The 21,608-nt window shown below is 42.1% G+C and overlaps 1 protein-coding gene across 1 annotated transcript in view; it reads right to left on the bottom strand.

Annotated features, from left to right (window-relative positions):
* Window positions 1–21,608, bottom strand: part of lrp1bb (low density lipoprotein receptor-related protein 1Bb) — a 634,358-nt gene that overhangs the window by 371,518 nt on the left and 241,232 nt on the right. The window contains exons 4-7 of the mRNA XM_080786185.1: window positions 21,236–21,355; window positions 20,047–20,175; window positions 10,939–11,196; window positions 8,498–8,660 (exon numbers count right to left, since the gene is read on the bottom strand). Of these exons, the coding sequence (XP_080642311.1) occupies window positions 8,498–8,660; window positions 10,939–11,196; window positions 20,047–20,175; window positions 21,236–21,355 (670 nt within the window). The remainder of the gene's footprint in view (window positions 1–8,497; window positions 8,661–10,938; window positions 11,197–20,046; window positions 20,176–21,235; window positions 21,356–21,608) is intronic.

Here is a 21,608-nt window from a genome sequence, read left to right as displayed (position 1 = left end):
GTCCTCCCTGGAAATAAAAAAAACCTCTGTGTTTCCGAGGCTACACTTTGTGTCTCTCAAGGATTTATTCACCTATGCATCGGCACAGGAGCTATTCACCTGCCAATACCAATGGAAAATACAATAAAATTCATTTATTTGCCATGTGAATCATGGGAAGCTGGCTTTGGGATAATAATATACAACCCACACTGTGCAACTGTTGCAACCTTACAGTGAACCTGTTGTTTTTGTAAACACTGAGAAAGCCAGAAGCTTTCTCTTGATGTCACAAACACATCACATACTGTATATCCGTGCCTTTATGATTAATGCAACGGTGTACATTGTTGTGTACAGGTGACCCAAAGCAGTACACTGAATGTTCAACATAAAACCAAACATTCCACAATTTCAGATCTGCTCTGCCAACAGAGATCTGAACTTCCATAATGGCTTCTACTCATAACAGTATTATTTCTACATTGTGGTATTGACACTCAAGTAAAACATTTGAGTATCATGTGCAACGCGTCGTGATATTATAGTTGAAGTGTAGGTCGTTGTACGGTATAGGTATAATCCAAATCTACAAAGTACCTAGCAACTAAAGTACCTGTACCTATAGTAACTATAATGTAGTGGAATAGAAGTGAAAGTACGGACATTTTTAAATACTACAGTAAAGTAAAACAACCCTCATATGTGTACTTAATAAGTACAGTACTTGAGAACATGTATTTAGTTAATGCCCACCACTATAGAGCGTCGCAGTCCCTCCCCCTTTCAGAACAACGAGTGGCCCAGGAAATGAATCCCAATGCATTTTTCCCAAAGGCAATTCTTATTTAATTTATTTAAAGACCTTTTAAGTGTCGTACGAAGCAAACTCTTGTCGTGACAAATCATGACATCACACACAATTTTTCGGGCCAAACAAAGAATTAGAAAGTAGAAAAAAAACGGCAGGTTACAACACTTTTTTTTGTTGTTTTTCTTCTTTGTAATTATTTGTTTGGTCCAAGATGTGTGTTGTCATGATTTGTCACGACAAGAGTTGGCTTCGTACGACGCTTGAAAGGTCTTTAAATAAATTAAATAAGAAATGCCTTTGGGAAAAATTAATTGGGATTCATTTCCTGGGCCACTCGTTGTTCTGAAAGGGGGAGGGACTGCGACGCTCTATAGCTTCTAGTTAGATGAATATATCCCCTGGCTGCACTGCCCGTTGGACACATGGTTGTTAAGTATCTTCTGAGTGTGTTCTGTTCTTGTGTACTGTGCAGTGCGTTCGTTCGGTGTTGCATGTTTTATAAATATATAAAATACATTTTCTGTCTGTGTGTTTAATCCATTTTGACGCTTTTAGTAACGCTGTGCTTTTAACCGTTAATCAGGCGGCTTAGCAAAATCACTGCTACGAAGCAGATAAAAGCAATTTCACGAGGCTTCTTTATGACCTATTGATGGATTGTATCCTACATTCTCCATACAGCACACAATAATCCCCTTGATCAATATCCATTAAAAACAGGCTGATTCACTCTGTGGCCTATATAACTTTTGAACCGTAGGTCATACCCAGTGTTGTAGTGGTACTTTTAGAAGCCCCAAGACATGTGCGCGCACATTTGCATGCATGTGCGCAGCGTGTGCAGACACCATATGACAACATGCAGATGTGTATTGAGAAACAGAGTTTACAATGCTTAACCATATCCAGAAAAGTAAAGGACAAGTCCAAAAAAAACATACTACACCACTGGTCATACCACCAACAATCTTTTTTTCCACACGCTGTCTTTGGTTATGCATTAAAGATGTATGAGTCAGATTCCTCACATTTCCATTCAAATTGGCTACGATTGGCTTCTGAAATGTGTGGGAGGGTCCCGGAGGGTCCCACAAGCTCCGAACGCGGCTCCAAACGCAAGTAGATCTCGCTATTTTTGCTACTTAGAAACTTGAATTCTCAAAAATTTTAAATATGATCCAATATTCTACTCTGGGGGGCCCTATATCTTGCACTTACCCCTTACCCCTAAGCTTATATGTCATTTTGTACTACTATTTTTTTAAATATTCAACTAGTCGATCTACATCGACACGTTGTGTGCTTGTAGAGCTATTTTAATTATTTTAAAAAGCTTTTTCTAAATAGTAAATCATCGCATAAATAAGTTTAGGGATAAGGGATACAGTATGTAGCCCTGAAACTCTGAAAATGTGCAACAGAGCATCGAGGTAGTGTATAGTCTCCAATGACGACCCGGAGACTGACAGCCTCCCCTCTCCTCTCCTCCCAGCTCCATAAGGTTAATATTGGCCTGGTCTTCAGACAGCCTCCCCTCTCCTCTCCTCTCCTCTCCTCCCAGCTCCATAAGGTTAATTTTGGCCTGGTCTTCAGACAGCCTCCCCTCTACTCTCCTCTCCTCCCAGCTCCATAAGGTTAATATTGGCCTGGTCTTCAGACAGCCTCCCCTCCACTCTCCTCTCCTCCCAGCTCTATAAGGTTAATATTGGCCTGGTCTTCTGGGGACCAACGCAGACATGACACCATTTAACTCACAGACCAGACCATGCTGCCATGCACCGTTATGATGTCTGCCCTGCAAAGCAAACCCTCTCCCTGCTCTGCTATGGAGACAGACGGGGCCATGCTGCCATGCACCGTTATGATGTTTGCCCTGCAAAGCAAACCCTCTCCCTGCTCTGCTATGGAGACAGACGGGGCCATGCTGCCATGCACCGTTATGATGTTTGCCCTGCAAAGCAAACACTGTCCCTGCTCTGCTATGGAGACAGACGGGGCCATGCTGCCATGCACCGTTATGATGTCTGCCCTGCCAAACCAAACACTTTCTCTGCTCTGCTATGGAGACAGGGGGCCAGACCAGGCCATGCACCGTTATGGTGTTTGCCCTGCAAACCAAACACACTCCCTGCTCTGCTATGGAGACAGACGGGGCCAGACCATGCTGCCATGCACCGTTATGATGTCTGCCCTGCAAACCAAACACTGTCCCTGCTCTGCTATGGAGACAGACCAGACCATGCTGCCATGCACCGTTATGATGTCTGCCCTGCCAAACCAAACACTGTCCCTGCTCTGCTATGGAGACAGACCAGACCATGCTGCCATGCACCGTTATGATGTCTGCACCTACAAACCAAACACTCTCCCTGCTCTGCTATGGAGACAGACCAGACCATGCTGCCATGCACCGTTATGATGTCTGCACCTACAAACCAAACACTCTCCCTGCTCTGCTATGGAGACAGACCAGACCATGCTGCCATGCACTGTTATGATGTCTGCACTGCCAAACCAAACACTGTCCCTGCTCTGCTATGGAGACGGGGGGCCAGACCATGCTGCCATGCACTGTTATGATGTCTGCCCTGCAAAGCAAACCCTCTCCCTGCTCTGCTATGGAGACAGACGGGGCCAGACCATGCTGCCATGCACCGTTATGATGTTTGCCCTGCAAACCAAACACTCTCCCTGCTCTGCTATGGAGACAGACCAGACCATGCTGCCATGCACCGTTATGATGTCTGCCCTGCAAACCAAACACTGTCCCTGCTCTGCTATGGAGACAGACCAGACCATGCTGCCATGCACCGTGATGATGTCTGCCCTGCAAACCAAACCCTCTCCCTGCTCTGCTATGGAGACTGGAGGCCAGCCCATGCTGCCATGCACCGTTATGATGTTTGCACCTGCAAACCAAACACTCTCCCTGCTCTGCTATGGAGACAGACCAGACCATGCTGCCATGCACCGTTATGATGTTTGCACCTGCAAACCAAACACTGTCCCTGCTCTGCTATGGAGACAGGAGACCAGACCATGCTGCCATGCACCGTTATGTCGTCTGCCCTGCCAAACCAAACACTGTCCCTGCTCTGCTCTGCTGTGTATGAGCTGAGCTCCAATACTGAAAAACACTGTCGCTGTCATTCAGAAAACCTTGTAACGCCATAAGTTATAGTTATGTCCTAGTTTGTCATATACTACACAGTGTCACACAATCCTCGTTTTGAGATTGTATATCCGCTATTTGACATATTGAAAAGTGAAAGTGGTTAAAGTAGAATTCCATTCCAGAATGCTTTCTTACCTTTATTTGTAGTTGTTACGTCCCCACCAAAGAGGTCCAGGTGTTATTTTGTGCAAAAGCGCATTATTGGCTATTTCCCCTAATATAATTAAATTAATTGCATTGAATTGAATGGGGCTACAAATAAAGGTAAGAAAGCCTTCTAGTATGGAATTCTCCTTTAAGTGTGTTTGTGGGATTTTTATAAATGAAAACCATTAAGTGACTAAACAAGAACTCTATTGGATATATATATACCCAATCTATACCCAAACCTTAGTAACCTTCTTTTCTTTCCTACGTACATAGATAGGTGGTTTCCACTGGACAGTGCTGGTATACAGTATAATATTTGCACCGGGGCATTGTGTGGCGGTTTCAGAGATAGAGAGTTCTTCTCATTAAAACAACCTGTGCTCTGACTCCGCCAGGCTCCGCTGCATGTCCTTGTAGCCTCATGAATATAATGTCTCCCCCCCCACCACCCCACCCCACCTCTTCAGAGCTCCCAGGCTCACCGCTCACTGGGAATAGGAGGACAGAGAGGCCTTTTTAGACGCTGATAACTGGAATAATCAGGCTAAAGATTCTCTCCTTGGGAGTGCACTGCTCACTTCTTCCTCCTCCCCGTTGCAAATCATTTTCAATGGCTCTCTAGGACCATAGAGAGGCTATAGGGCCATTTTTTTTCCTTCCCCTTCGCATTTTGCATTTTTGCTGCATCACGTTAGAGTCTCTCTGCCTCCATCAGGGGAACTGTTACACCAAACATGCATATTATCATCATTGCTGCTGTCGGGGGGGAAACCGTGTAATATTGTTGGCCATCAGGGGCAGAAAGCTCTTATTTCCATATTTTTTTTACTTAGTGGGTTTTTTTTCAGTAATTGAGCCATTTTGGACTGAGTTTGATTTAAAAAACAGAACATCTTTCTGAAAACCTCATGTTTCTATGTCAGTGGTGCTCAACCTTTTTCATGTCAAGGACCCCCAGAATTATCTCTATTGGGCCACGGACCCCCCCCCCCCATCTCAAAATATGTAGTTCCAGGGACCCCCCCAGAAGCAAATATTTTAGTTGTTAGTATGTTCACTCTGAAATATATATTCAATGATTTGCGCCACATTTGAACGATTACAAAAAAAAAAGCAGACCTACAAGCTCGTAGCGCGCCACTCGGTGGCGCACTATGACTCCATATTTGGGCATGCCTAAATATGTGTTCGTCCCACCGACTTCTGACATCATTTTGAGATCTTCATAGACTCCATATTCACTCATCACACCCTGTACACTCGCCTGTACACAACCTGTACACTCGCCTGTACACAACCTGTACACTCGCCTGTACACAACCTGTACACAACCTGTACACTCGCCTGTACACAACCTGTACACTCGCCTGTACACAACCTGTACACAACCTGTACACAACCTGTACACAACCTGTACACAACACACTCGGCTCAGGTGTCTTACTAGTATAAGTAGGGCAATAGTAACGTCCTCACGTCACTCCCACTATCCCTGGGTCACAGACAAATCTTAGCATCGCGTCATTTTCCAAAAACAAACAAACCACCGACCATACCGATGTTGCAGGTATGTGACTCTCATTTATGACATTGAGTTACATTTGATAATGTCTGTTTGCGCCAAAAATATATATATACAAAAACAAATTCATACTTTTTCACCATCGGTTGATGCTTCATATGAATATGAGTACAATCGCCAGGTGTTTTATTTTTAGAACATGGTTCAACAGGCACAATCTAAGATTTGCCTAAATTACAATGCAAAAATAATAACACTGTGACTGACCCAGGGGGATAGCGCTATATGGACTATGAATAAATACTTAAAAAGTTGAAACATGGATTGGATATGCAAGGTTATACTGCCGCACAGCAAGGATACCAAACAACCGCTCTGATCATGAGGATCTACACCGGCGTACCGTCTACTACTGGCTGCTTTCTGCATTTTATTTGACTTTAACAGAAACAGAAATGTTTGGGGTGGATTTGCACTGTTGGCAGGGAGGGGGAGAGCATGGAAGGGTTTTCTGCTCTGGCTCAGCTCTGGGCAACGGGACACAGAATCCTCAAACAGAATCTCCTGCAGGGCCTGGCTGAGTCTAGGATGAGGGGCTGATGTCAGTGCATACAAATGAGTGTCTAGACGCTAGGAGGTGTCTGGACCGCGGTCAGAATCCTCCTCTAAAACATCCAGGACAACGCTTCACGTGTCTCAGACTCGTCTAGACGCTAGGAGGTGTCTGGACCACGGTCAGAATCCTCTCAAAACAGGGTTAGGGTTAGGTTACATGGAATATAACCTACTGTGAAGCTGCAGTTCGCATAAAGTTTACCTAACTTTGCTACAGGGAAAACGTGCACATGTACATATGTTACTATTTTATTTTATTTTATTTAGGTATTTATTTAGCTCTTTGAATTATCTTTCTTGCACTCTTTATTCTACCCCTTTGCTTGCTGTGCTTGCTGTGTTTTGTTGTTTGAATGTTAATGCTATCTATATGTGACCACTTTGACAGAGGAGAAAACCTCTGTAAATATGAAATAAATGCTTAAACATGTAGCTAGGTGTAATGTTAGAGACCACAGAAGTGAACCTTTCAAGCCTGTTTTCTCAACTCGCTGTTTTCTGCAAGACATTACTCTATAAGCCATATCTCCAAAACTGGTGGGCCAAACTGAAAAACCAATATGTCAATTTGAAAAAACGAAAAATCAAAAAAATCCAATGGCAGTCCCTCAGTCAAATTTAGTCACATATGCCTGCTGCATTGTCTGTAAGGAAGCCAAACTAAAATAAGTTTTACTCTTATGTACCTCTACACGAGATGTAACAATAAAGCACAGCCTTGAAACCTCCCACACTGTGGAACAAACTCCCCACTGCAGTCAGAATGGCAGTACTGAGAGTACTCCCTCCCAACCTTCCGCCGTCATCTGAAGAGGCACCTCTTCATACTCCACCTTAGCCTGTAGCACTTAGTCCTCACTGTATTGCATTATACTGCTATTATTTTTTAATGTTTATGCCTTGCTTTTATTTTCTTTCTTTCTTTCTTTCTCCATTTCTCTGTAAATCACTTTGAGCTGCATTTCATGTCATGAAAGGTGCTAAGGTTTTACTACTATTATTATTATTATTATTATTATTGTCGTTGCCTTGACGACCTTGCAAGCTCATGGCGCAAAGGTATATAACATGCTATGTAGACAGATTCCAGGTCATCTGTAGACCTGGCATCCTATAGTATATATAGTTAAACAGTACATATTATCGATTTATTTATATTATACTGTTTATATGTATCATAGGGTATTGGTTTACCTACAGTATGATGGTCCTATTTTTATGATGTTTAACCTTTATTTAACCAGTAAAAACATATTGAGACTGCGTCTCTTTTTCAAGTGGGAACTGGCCAAGCGGCAGAAATACATAATTACACTTTCAAACGCTATACATTGTACATGTTTTACATGTTTTACAACCACCAAATAATAAATCCATGAACAAATTCCTCCAGAAGCCTATAGAAAATATACAATAATACTCATAAATAGTACACCGGGTATACAAGGACATTTGTACACAAAAAACAGTACATCTATGGACGGGAACCAACAAAAACAATAAATATATGGGCATCTGCGAGGGCTAGTACACATCCGAACTAGGGATTTTCCAATATATTTTATAGCCAAAATATAGGCTAATAAGTAAGGCTGCATGATATATCGAACATGTACCTTCATCAGAGTGGAGAATATAAGTATAAATCAAGTTGAGCAAAGCCACGCTCTCTCTAGACAGACACAGAAAACGATTAAGTGCCTGCCAGACAGCCAATTAGATGAAATGAAGGCAGGTGTAGAGTAGAGTGTAGACTATAGTGAACTGAACATGTTCTCTTTATATCAAGTAATTCATACCAGCCCCTTATGAAACTACTTCTCCCCAAATCTAAAAATGGATTTCATTTTCCATCCTGAATGGCAACTAGCATACATCATTCAGTAACTAGCATTCAGACTGTCCTAAAATTGAAAACCTAATTGAAAACCTAAATTGAAATGTGTAAATTGTATAAATGACTCCCATCAAACCACTTGCAGAGGATGTATTGACAGAAAGTAGCTCATAACATCTCTACGGTGGATTTTTATGAAAAACAAGCTCGGCAGATTGAAAGAGGATAATTCAAGCTTGGACTACAGCTGCAATGTTGGTGAGTTTAACGTCGTTTAAGACAAGCAGATCGCAAACCAAAAAAGATGAGTGGGGAGTCAATGGAGGGTATTGCAACTCTAGATTCATCCCATTATAAAATAAATCTAGAGTTGCAAATTGCGGCTAGGGTTAGGGGTGTACTCACCCCATGAGGGGGTCCAGCGCTATGCCTTTAGGGTTGGTCAGGTCCAGGTCCAGGATGGTGACACACGTGTCCCCGCTCTGGTCACACACAAAGATCCGGTCGCTGACTCTGTCCACAAAGTAGAAGTTCCCCGTCAGCCAGTCGATGGCCATGTGCTCCACATCTGTAAAGGGACAAAGTGAAAGGATGTGTCAATGTCATTGCTATGCTAGTCAGGGGAAAAACTGTGTACTGTATGTGTTTCAAAACAATTTATTTACAGGGGGGAAATTGGTTTGAAATGAATTTGGCTTTTCATTGGTTCAATATTAATAAAACCCCACAGACACAATCAACCACTTTCAACCAGGTGTCCTAATTTTGCATTATTATCATTATAGGCGGACATTTAGAAATCAGCTCACATTACATTGCAACACATTGTGAGCTTGTTGCAGATGTTCTATTTTGACACCGTCATGAATGACAAAGTATAAAATAAGGCAATGATTTATTGAAAGAATATATATGAAAAAGGGGTTTTCTAAAAACCCACAGACACACTTAAGAGGGAATCGTTTAGGAAGGGAACCCCTTTGTGCCGCCCTTGTTATATAGAGTGAATAATTTGGCGGTGAGCATACAGTAAACGCCTTCCCTTCATCAAGACTCTGGAGACGGTCTCTCTTTGGGCCGATTCATTCATACTCCTATATTTTACAGCTGTTTCGGCGCTGTAGTGCCGAAATGATTTCGGCTCGTCAGAAATTTTCAGTAGCACCGAAAGGGCCGACTTAATGACGTCACATTGTAGGCTCTATACAGCGCCGAACCGACTTTTATTCGGCTCTAAAATAGGAGTATGAATCGGACCTTAGTCCACAGGTTTATTGACAAATAGAAGGGTAAAACTGAAAGCATAAAGATAAACTATGCTTACTGTAAGTGCAAACAAATTGCATATAAATTGCAAACTGCATGTCTAAAGTAAGCTGTAGACTGCATATAATTAAATTACTATGTAACTGTCACATTACAAGAATCACTTTTACACGTTCATTCTACAGTGTAATTACTTTAAGCTTCTACACTATTGTGAGAGTTAAAAGTACAAAACACGAATGTGTCCCACATTGGCATAACACTGTACAAAAACAGGCCTTTCTGCAGCACTGACTAAGCATTGGCAGGTGAGTAAAACATTTTACAACAGGTGTGCAGTCAGAACATTGAACCAATAATTAGGCTACTTAACCTTTAAAACACATCTCACAAAACAACTTTCCGTACAAAAATGATGAGCTGCAATCATAGACTAGGTGAAAAGATTACTAAACATATCAACGATGCTACGACTGGGAGAACATTGGAGCAGATGTTAGTAGATACAGAGAACAGGAGCCTTGATGTGCTCATGTGTGTGTTTGTGTTTGCAATGGAAACCGGTGCACTTCCTGAAAGAAGTCACATGACAAACTGAAACCCAACTTCCTGTATTTCTTAAAGGGATACTACCCTAACCCTAACCCACAAGAAAACAATGAATTTACATTTTTCAAGATAAAACCCAAAACATGAAATAAACAACCGTAACAGAACACATTTTTGGGGTTCTTGTAGGTATGTACAGTAGATTAGCAGCATACCATTTTTGTGATTTTTGAATTCATATTTTATATTTGTCCGAAAACTTCGGTTCAGTTCAGTATTTAGAAGGCATTTTTAGATTCGGCCTTAGTTTATTCGCACAATAAAAACAGTACAAAAAAAGGTATCAATAAAATAAGAACTGGCTAAGAGTGGTATGGCTGAAGGGAGGATGAATATTATCAGATTGTAGTATTGTAGTATTATTTATAATCATGGACTTGAGAGTTGGTCTTCAAATATTCTTTGAAAGTTGTAGGAAGCATACTTGGAAGTTAAGTGCATTTATAGACGAAAGAACAGGACTGTACTATGTTAATGTCATAGATAGACAACAGATTTAGATCTTTAAACAGAGGAGCAGATGGAGCCAAATAGTGATACAAATGTATTTTGAATAATTTCCGTTTGATTCCATTTTTACACTCTCTGAGTTAAAGACCCATAAGGGTCCATTTGGTTCCATTTGTACACTCTCTGAGTTACAGACCCATAAGGGTCCATTTGGTTCCTAACTATCTCTAATTGAGCTACAGTAGGAACTCCCTAAAGTACCCCTAGGGGTCCCCGGACCCCACTTTGGGAACCAATGTGCTAAAGGATAAGCAACCCCAACTACCAAGAGACAGTGAGCGTAAAAAAATATGAAGCTAAGAATCAACATACTTTGCCAACTTCGTTGGCCTTATAGTCCTATAGACTGCTAAAGGATAAGGATCCCACAGCAACCCCAACAACCACCAAGAGACAGTGATCGTAAAAAAAGTATGACTATATGAATATGATAAATATTAATATGATAAAAATCCACATACTGTGCAGACTCTGCAGCGTCTTGATCTCCTGCTCCTGGGTGAAGCCTCTCAGGTTCCTCATCTTGGCGCAACGGAGCTGGCCCGTGTTCTGGCTGGACAGAACCCAGCACACCGTGTCCTGGCCGTGCCGCACGTCCAGCGCCAGGCTGGCGTTGCCGTCCAGAGAGCGGAACGGCTGCAGGCCCGACCCGTCCAGCTGGGTGCTGACGATGCGACCCGGCCCGCCGATCAGGAACACCGGAGGCAGGTCACCTGGTTCTGAGAGGAGGGAGACACGTGAGTGGTTGATTGGTTGAGTGATTGATTTGATTGATTGATTGATTGCCAGTGGGGGGAAAGTATGTCATTTTTTTTTACTTAGAAATACTCTTTTACCCCCATATATGGAGACTAGGTTGGTGGAGGGTGTGTAGAGCCCAGGATCACATTAGATGATTGACACAGGGGTGAAAAATGGGTTACAAAATCGTGGGATAAAAAAAAAGAAATACTCTTTTACAAGAAAAGGTCCGGAATTAAAAATGTACTTGGAGTACAAAAGTATTGGTATGAAAAAGTAGAAAGAAAGAAACTTTTTATGCAGAATGTCCCATTTCAAGGTTTCAAACGTGCTCACAATGTGCCACCTCGCCAAACATTAACCATTATTGTTTGATGTGCATGGACCTTTTTACGGAAGGAGGTACAGTATAGGGTCCGCACACCATTATTTTGGTAAATAATTACTTTATTGAATTAAACGACTTTACGTTGTTACTTTTTGATCAATGTTTCTTTATTCATTTAAGGTATCTTCTCAAGTAAAAATCTAGCAAGTCAACAAGGCAGTTTTTTTCCTTTTGTATTATTTTTATTATATATTTTTTTGAGGATCATGTATGATAGTCGGTCTACTTTTCTCTTGGCTTTAAACGTCGTTTAATTCAATAAAGTAATTATTTACCAAAATAATGGTTCCTTCCATAATTGCCTTATTGGCCCTGCACCCACGTGTCCAGGTGTGTGTAAATGCATACTGTAAGTATGCCATGAACCTTATTGCCCCAGAATTCAGAATTCATTGTACCTTGAATTCATTCATAATTACATTATTGACGCATTATTTGTTAGTTTTATTATACAATTATTGACATATGCAGTGCTTGTATAATTCTGTTTAGTAATAATATTAATAATAATAATAATAATAAAACTTTAGCACCTTTCATGACATGAAATGCAGCTCAAAGTGCTTTACAGAGCAATGGAGAAAAAAAGAAAGAAAAGCAAGGCAAGATGCATTTTTTCTAAAACCTTGCCCAGAAAGGGCAGATTTGAAATGGGTCGATAGTTACCCAAAACAGAGGGATCAAGATTGTGTTTTTCTTGAGTAGGGGCCTAACTACAGCAGTCTTCAGTGAGTCTGGAAAGACGCCTGATTGTAGAGAGCTGTTTACAATTTTTTAGGATATCTCCAATCACACTGTCTAAAACCTCTTTGAGAAAGGTGGTGGGAGTTGTATCCCATAGTAGACTATAATAGGAAGTAAACGTGTTTTTCAGACCATGGTTTGGGTGATCACGCCCCAGGCTTGGAAAACAGCTAAGTGATCATGTGTCACCCGAAAAAGGTTGCCCACCCTTGGTGTATATAGGGGGGAAAATGAAGGGGCCACTCAGCCACGTATAGAGCCCTGCATGTGGGGGAAACTGGTCTATAGGGTTTTAACCCATTTTGGACTGAGGTCGATTAAAAAGAAGTCTTCTGAATCCTAAATATTTTGAGAAAAACCCATTTTCTATGTCAGTGGTGCTCAACCTTTTTCATGTCAAGGACCCCCAGAATTATCTCTATTGGGCCACACGGACCCCCATCTCAAAATATGTAACTCCAGGGACCCCCCAGAAGCCAATATTTTAGTTAAAAATGTTCGCTCTGAAATATATATTCAAAGATTTGCGCCACACTTTCACGACTTTTCAAAAATAGCAGACCTACAAGCTCGTAGCGCGCCACTCGGTGGCGCGCTATGAGCTTGTAGATCTGCTATTTTTCAATAGCTATAAAGTACAACAGAATGCTTAAAACACCAAAAAAGGTGTCCCCGCGTAAAATGGGTTAAGTGATGAACTGCCTTCTTATAAAACCTGGGTTTGTCCACATCAAGATCAACAACATTCACGGTATAAAAAAAAAACTCATTCAGCGACGGCATTATTTATTCCGTTTGTCACCTCATTAGATTAGTCAATCTCTTTGATTAGCACTTATACGCCTCAGATTGATTAACATGAGGACGAGTAGAGGACAGAGGCGACCGGCCGACCGGGAGCGAAGCTTCTTTTCTTTATATAGTGACCCCACCCCCTTCCACCCCCCCATGCCGTGAGCTACGGCTCAGCTAAAACTAACACAACCTGCTTTATCCCATTCTGACCTGAGATCAGATTCTAAAAATGTCTTCTATACATCCTGACAGTTTTCTGAAAAAGCTGTTTCTGAGTCAGTCGTTTTCAAACATTTTCATGTCAAAGACCCCCAAAATTATATGTATTTGGTCGTCGACCCCCATCTGAAAACATGTTGTTCCAGAGACCCCTCAGAAGCAAAGATTTTAGTTAAAAACTCGCTCTGAAAGAATATATATTCAAAGATTTCAGGCACATTTTCACGATTTTTCAAAAATAGCAGATCTACAAGCTCATAGCGCGCCACTCGGTGGCGCGCTATGAGCTTGTAGATCTGCTATTTTTTTAATAGCTAAAGCATAACATGATGCTATAACACAAAAAGGCGGTTCCCGTTCAGAATGGGTTATGGGCCTAATTGACCGTGGTACGTTTCCCCCCACGACATCACAGCTCAACCCAAAAATAAAATCCTGATTTATCCTGATCCCCCCACATAAGTTCAGGGCAGGGGCCGCTCTCCTAATACGGGCAATAAATCAGAGTTGTCCCGCGCGCACACGCACGCACACGCACACACACACACACACACACACACACACACACACACACACACACACACACACACACACACACACACACACACACACACACACACACACACACACACACACACACACACACACACACACACACACACACACACACACACACACACACACACACACACACACACACACACACACACACACACACACACACACACACTTCTCTTATCCCTGTGAATCAACTTTTAGGAGCGCCGGACCATTATCCCATTTTGGCCGGGAACCCCTTTTTTGGTGTTGCTATGCTATATGCTTTAGCTATTGAAAAATAGCAGATCTACAAGCTCATAGCGCGCCACCGAGTGGCGCGCTACGAGCTTGTAGGTCTGCTATTTTTGAAAAATCGTGAAAATGTGCCTGAAATCTTTGAATATATATTCTTTCAGAGCGGGTTTTTAAACTAAATCTTTGCTTCTGAGGGGTCTCTGGAACAACATGTTTTCAGATGGGGGTCGGCGGCCAAATACATCTATTTTTGGGGGTCTTTGACATGAAAATGTTTGAAAACGACTGACTCAGAAACATAGCTTTTTTTCAGAAAACTGTCAGGACGTAGAAGACATTTCTAGAATCTGATCTCAGGTCAGAATGGAAAACTGTCAGGACGTAGAAGACATTTCTAGAATCTGATCTCAGGTCAGAACAGGTTATTCTCCCACACCACCATGGAGTGGACGGCGGGGCTTTGGCCGAGGCGCGCCCTGATAAAGATCTGCACCAGCCTTCAATCAAACGGGGGGTCTATACGTCTACGGTGGAATAATAGTAGCACTAACTCTCTGCTGGAACAGTAGCATCATAACCCCCAAAGGTCAGGTCCTGTGTCCCGATGAAAAACTAACACATTATCTTTTTTTTATACCCCTTTTTTGGTTCCTCTGCCATTTTAATCGTTATGCCAATTGATTCCTTCTCCACACACATTCCTTGTGTGTTTGTCACCACAGTATACATACTGTACTGGAAAGGAGCCATAGTTTAGGTGGTTCGGGGCATCTGGTTCGCTGCACATGTGCAGCGACAAATGTTACTATATTTGACTGAGAGCCTGCCATCAAAATGAGTTAATAGCATTAGCACAGGCAGACTACTAGAACATATCTGAAATAAGTGTCAGAGCTGTAAATATGAAATAAATGCTTAAACATGTAGCTATAGGTGTAATGTTAGAGACCACAGAAGTGAACCTTTCAAGACTGTTTTCTAAACTCGCTGTTTCTCTGCAAGACATTATACTCTATAAGCCATATCTCCAAAACTGGTGGGTCAAACTGAACAACCAACATGTCAATTTGAAGCTATGATTCCCTGCTTTCATATGACATGAAAAAAACAAAAATTTAAAAAGAAATCCAATGGCATTGGATTGGCAATTTAGTCACAAATATCCCTGCCGGGTCTTCTGTGTATTCGAATCCCCACCACACTCAGTGGTTGGAGGGCAGCTGCTTCCACCTGAGCGCCCCCATAACAAAGAGTACAGTCCCCTCATCATGGCTGTTTACAGCATGAAGCCAAAGATTTTCAATCGAATGGTATAATATAGTGAATGAACATAATTCCCCCCAGTGAAATTATCCCCTTTAGGCCTGACGTTGAAATTAAAAAACAATCTTCTAAATTCTGACAGGTATTCTGAACTACCTCATGTTTCTGTATCAGTGTCCTTGACATAGTTCATGTCAAGGAACCCCAAAAATGATAATTGGCCACGACCCCCCATCTGAAAATATGTTGTTCCAGGGACACCCCCGGGAAGCAAAGATTTGAGTTAAAAACGTTCGCTCTGAAAGAATAGATATTCAAAGATTTGCGCCACATTTTCGCCATTTAAAAAGAAAATAGCAGACCTTGTAGATCTGCTATGTTTCAATAGCTAAAGTCTAACATAATGCTTTAAAACACCAAAAGGGTTTTCTCGCCCAAAATGGATTATACACTTGAAAACATTCCATTTCAAGAGACATGGGGATTGAGTGTCATTATTGCCCTGAAATTCATTTATAAACTATAACAAACAGAGAGCCCCAACGGAGCCTGAATGAGCACTTATAAAACATTTAAACAAATCACACCGTGTGTGTTTGATCACATATCCTGATACCCTGCGTCAAGTTTGCAATGATGGGTTGTTTATCTTAGCGATACGTCATGCATGCCGTTAAAGGGACATTTCACTTTTAAAAATAAAATCGGGTTATGGAACGCCCTACCAACAGTCATTAAGACATGCAAATCCCTTGACTCCTTCAAAACCGCTCTCAAAGGGCACCTATACAGACGGCTGCAATTCGAAACTGGCCCCCGTAAAATCTGAATCCCCCCCCCACCGCCCACCCCTTTTTCCCCTCACTGTATAAGTTTATTTTCCCTTTTTACCTCCATTTAATATGATGAATTCCTGTTATGTTCTTTGACTATATAATAGAAGTGTCTATTTGTACGTCTCTAAATGTTTTGATGAATTGAACAAGGTGGACCCTCTTGTAAACAAGTGTAATGCTTAATTGGGTCGTCCACTCACAGTTAACAGTCTTTGTATTGAGTAGTTTGTGCTTGTGTAATGTACTGTAATTCTGCTAACTGTTAATAAATATTTCAATCAATCAATCAATACTCGAGGCTACCCCAGACTTTTAAGTTGCTAGATTCAGTATTTAGATATTTGATATAGAAACCCAATGTAACTTCAAACCGTGATTAAAAGATTCATCAAATACACCCGTCCTTGGTTCTCTGATGACTCATAGTACCGCTCTCCAAATACGTACAAGGGCCGTGTTTTTTCCCGATTGCATTAGCATGGGGGGGTCAGATCAACATATGGAATGTCAGAACAGGTCAGCTCCATATATGGAGATCTAAGGGTTTGAGGTCAGACACACTGTGAGCTTGCAGATCTGCTGTGTTTGCTATTTTTTAATTAGAATCCTGAAAAGTAACATTCTTGGACGAACACCGTTTTCCACCCAACAGAGACGATATTATGACGGGCGGTCTGCTGTCGGACGGAACGTTGGAGAAGGCACACCTATATACAGTATTCACACATATATACAGTATTCACACCTATATACAGTATTCACACCTATATACAGTATTCACACCTATATACAGTATTCACACATAAATACAGTATTATTAATATTATAACTGGTGATCTGTGTCGGACGGAACGTTGGAGAAGGCACACCTATATACAGTATTCACACCTATATGTAGGCACACCTATATACATATATATATGCTTACCATATAATCTAGAAATGATTTATTGGCCGTGGATCAGAGGGCTTCCATTAGACGGTGAAATGCTACACCTCGGGGGTATTGCTTTCAAAGAAGCAAGTGGATCTTGAGCACACACATGGGGGGGGAGATAAGAAAATATCTCTCACTTAACCCATTTTGGGCGGGCACCCGTTTTGGTGTTAGCATCATGCTATGCTTTAGCTATTTAAAAATAGCAGATCTACAAGCTCATAGCGCGCCACCGAGTGGCGCGCTACGAGCTTGTAGGTCTGCTATTTTTTGAAAAATCGAAGAGCGACTGACATACGTAGAAGACATTTTTTTAGAATCTGATCTCAGGTCAGAATGAAAACTGTCAGGATGTATAGAAGAGATTTTTAGAATCTGATCTCAGGTCAGAATGGGTTAACAAGATTGAAATTCCAGGAAGGCAATTGGGCTGCCGAGTTTTAAAACTCAAAATAATTCCGAACACCTTAACCACCCCCCACCCCCCCCCCCCCCCCCATCTCCTGGTCTTCGGAGAGCACATACGTGTTCTCTACCCCCCCCTTCCTTCCCCCCCCCCCCCCCCCTCTCCTTCTCTCTCTGAATTTTATAGTCATGGGACTTTACAACTAATGGTAACCCCATAGTTATCCCTGGTACCGCAATCCTTCTCTGCTAAATTAATATTAATGCGTGTGAGCATTGGGTTCAGTTAACCCATTTAGGCCGGACGTCGAAATTAAAAAAAATGTCCTGACAGATTTTTTTGGAAATACTATATGCTTCTATATCACTGGACAGTGGTGCTCAATATTTCATTTCATGTCAAGGACCCCAAAAATGATATGTATTTGGCCTCCGACCCCCATCTGAAAATATGTTGTTCAAGGGTCCCCCCGCAGAAGCAAAGTTTCGAGTTAAAAACGTTCGTTCCGAAAAGAATATATATTCCAAATTTGTGCCACATTTTCACGATTTTTCAAAAATAGCAGACCTACAAGCTTGTAGCACACCACTCGGTGGCACGCTATGAGCTTGTAGATCTGCTATTTTTCAATAACTATAATGAATAAAACACCAAAAAAGGGGTTCCCGCCCAGACTGGGTTAAGTTTATGGGTAATCATATTCAGTTTATTCCTGGTAGGACACCAGTCACGTTGATTAAAAGCAGCAACAGCATTTGCTCTCCCCACAGCCTAGGTGTGCTCTACTGTGCTGCTTTGTGCTTCCAGCTATTTCCAACCCCACATGTGCCATAACAGCTAACAACCCCTTTCCTCAAAGCCACGCAAGGCACCAACACAACCACAGACAAACAACAAAGAAATGATTTTGCTTCACGGTTCGACAGACAGACACAAAATATGCCTCGTGCAAGGTTAACCCATTTTGGGCGGGACCCCCTTTTGGTGTTTTAAACTATGTAACTATGTTATGCTTTAGCTATTGAAAAGTAGCAGATCTACAAGCTCATAACGCGCCACCGAGTGGCACGCTACGAGCTTGTAGGTCTGCCAATTTTTGAAAAGTCGTGAAAATGTGCCTCAAATCTTTGAATATATATTATTACAGAGTGAACATACATTTTTAACTCAAATCTTTGCTTCTGGGGAGGGTCCCTGGAACAACATATTTTCAGATGGGGGGCGGAGGCATATTACATATAATTATCAAGTGTCCTTGACAATATTGAGCACCACTGGCACCGATACAGAAACATACGTGTTTTGAAGAAAACTGACATGATTTTGAAGATTTTTGAAAATTTTCAGGCCTAAACGGGTTAAACTTGTTTACTGGCGGGACGCCGCGACCACCACACACCACAACACCCACTTGTTGTGTTGCGTCTCTCTAAAGTAGGCTATTTTGCATTTGCGGGGACATATTATTTGTTACAGGCGTTATACAGACATTAGCATAAATCAAGGTGACGCTGGGCATGGTGTCTTTTGCAACAAAACACTCCCGACTGCTCCCACTTAAAATCTTATGCTCATTAATTTTATCATTATCCCGGCCTGACCACGTCTCCCCGCTCCCATGTGGGTGATGGATGTGGTCACCACTAAACCACATTAATCTTGTGCCATGCAACCCCAACGCTGGTTGTGGAGGTAGGAAAAAAGAAAAAAACATTAGGCTGAACATAAAAAACTGGAACTATATTCCCGTTATGGTTCGGTGAAAAAGACGCAGTCCATATCTTATATTTTATTAAGCCATTCTAGACGGGAACCCCTTTTTGGTGTTTATAGTATTATGTTATACTTTAGCTATTTAAAAATAGCAGATATAGAATATAGAAGATCATAGCTACGAGCTTGTAGATCTGCAGATTTTTTGAAAAATCTTAAAAATGTGGCGCAAATCTTTGAATATATATTCTTTCAGAGCGAACGTTTTTAACTCAAATCTCGGCGGCCAATTACATATAGTTTCTGGGGGTCCTTGACATGAAATACTGAGCACCACTGATATAGAAACATTTCAGGTATTTCAGAAAACTGTCAGGATTTCAGAAGACATTTTCTAAAATGTTCGAAGTCAGGTCTAAATGGGTTAACCCATTCTGGGCGGGAACCCCTTTTTGGTGTTAGCATTAGGTCATGCTTTAGCTATTGAAAAAATTGCAGATCTACAAGCTCGTAGCGCGCCACCGAGTGGCGCTCTACGAGCTTGTAGGTCTAGCTATTTTTGAAAAATCGAAGAACGACATAGACATAGAAACACAGCTTTTTCAGAAAACTGTCAGGATGTAGAAGACAATTTTTAGAATCTGATCTCAGGTCAGAATGGTTTAATAGAGATATAAAAACGAACACACGATGCTATATGCAGACGACGTTGTTGTTGCGACCTCCTCTCACCTTGCTTGGCTTTGCAGGACGTCCCGTCAGGCGTCAGCGTGTATCCGTCGCTGCAGCCGCATCGGTACGACCCGTAGCTGTTCATGCAGGTCTGGCTGCACACGCCGTACACTGCACATTCATCATGGTCTTAATACGGAGAGGAGAGGGAGGGAGAGAGAGTCATTTGTAACAAATTAGGTGTACTCAAACATGACCCAAATACATAAAGTATACTTAATGTGGCCTTATACTCCAGCACCTTGGATATAATTACTTTATATATATCCAACGGGGTCTTTTCCTTTTTCTTTTTTCTTTTTTTCTTTTGAGAGGCTGCATCTTACTGTACGAGCTACTGTATATAGTACCAAACGACTGTTCCGCTACCCTCCCTCAAACATGAGGGAATGCACGGGGACTGCAGCTGCCGCAGCGTTCATATGTTTTACTCTATAATGTGTCCGCCATATATGCTCAGGGCATATGGCGGACACAAACCAATAGACAAGATACACAAACCAATAGACAGGATACACAAACTGTTAGAGCCATTTTCTATTTATGATGATTTATATTTATTCTGATTATTATTGCCTGCTTTATGAACTGTATGTTTTTGTGGTTATTTAATTATCTAATTATGCACCAGGAGGGGGTGGGGCGGAGGTGAGCAGGCGGGGTCAACATATGCCCCTTACTGGGCTGCATTCAAGACACCTGACTTGTGTCTGAACACGACTTTGATGGATGTGTTCTGATGTGTTGCATGAAGTTGCTCAAAAGCGCAAGAGGCGATTTCACTCCTCCTTCCTGGTAGGAACAGAGTGCATTCTGGGATGGATTTGCCTCAAACACATGAACGCGCTGCCGTTGACTATCATTGTGCCGTTTGTGCGCGTTCACGTATGAAACATTCGTTCACGTGTCATGGCCTCGAACACATGAACGTGTGCAATGATAGTCAGCGGAGCAGCGCTGGCTCGAGCTGCAATGACAAATTCAGCCACTATGTCCATTTGGCCTCAGGGTTTCCTCTGGGTGCCTTCTCTATTGTATATATACTCTAAGGGCCACCCCCTCCTGGTGCTGCGGCCATCTTGGATCCTAAAACACATGGGAGAGAGGTGGATGGGGCCGAGAAGAAAGGCCCTTATTCCGTCACGTGTCGTTCAAAAGGGTTAAACTCTGGCACCATGTGGAGCCTCACCTCTGCAGCTGGTGCCGTCCTCGCCGACCTCGAAGCCGTCTGCGCAGAAACAGAACGTCCCGTTCCTCGTCATGACGCAACCGTAGCGACACCGCAGCTCGTGACAGGCTGAGAGGAGCTCTGCAGGGAGGGGGGGGGGAGGGGGGAGAGGGGGGGGAGGGGGTGGGGAGGGAGAGAGTATAGTGAGTATTAAACCATTTTGACCCTGAGATCAGATTCTAAAAAAATGTCTGTTTGAAAATGACAGTTTTCTGAACAAGCTACGTTTCTATGTCAGTCGTTCCTTTTCAATTTTTCAAAAAATAGCAGACCTACAAGCTCGTAGCGCGCCACTCGGTGGCGCGCTATGAGCTTGTAGATCTGCTATTTTTCA

Source organism: Protomyctophum bolini (assembly GCF_963924005.1).
Source record: "Protomyctophum bolini genome assembly, chromosome: 16".
In the NCBI taxonomy this organism is placed as follows: Eukaryota; Metazoa; Chordata; class Actinopteri; order Myctophiformes; family Myctophidae; genus Protomyctophum; species Protomyctophum bolini.
The sequence above is the reverse complement of the archived record's forward strand: the minus strand, read 5'-3'. Positions and strand labels throughout refer to the sequence as shown.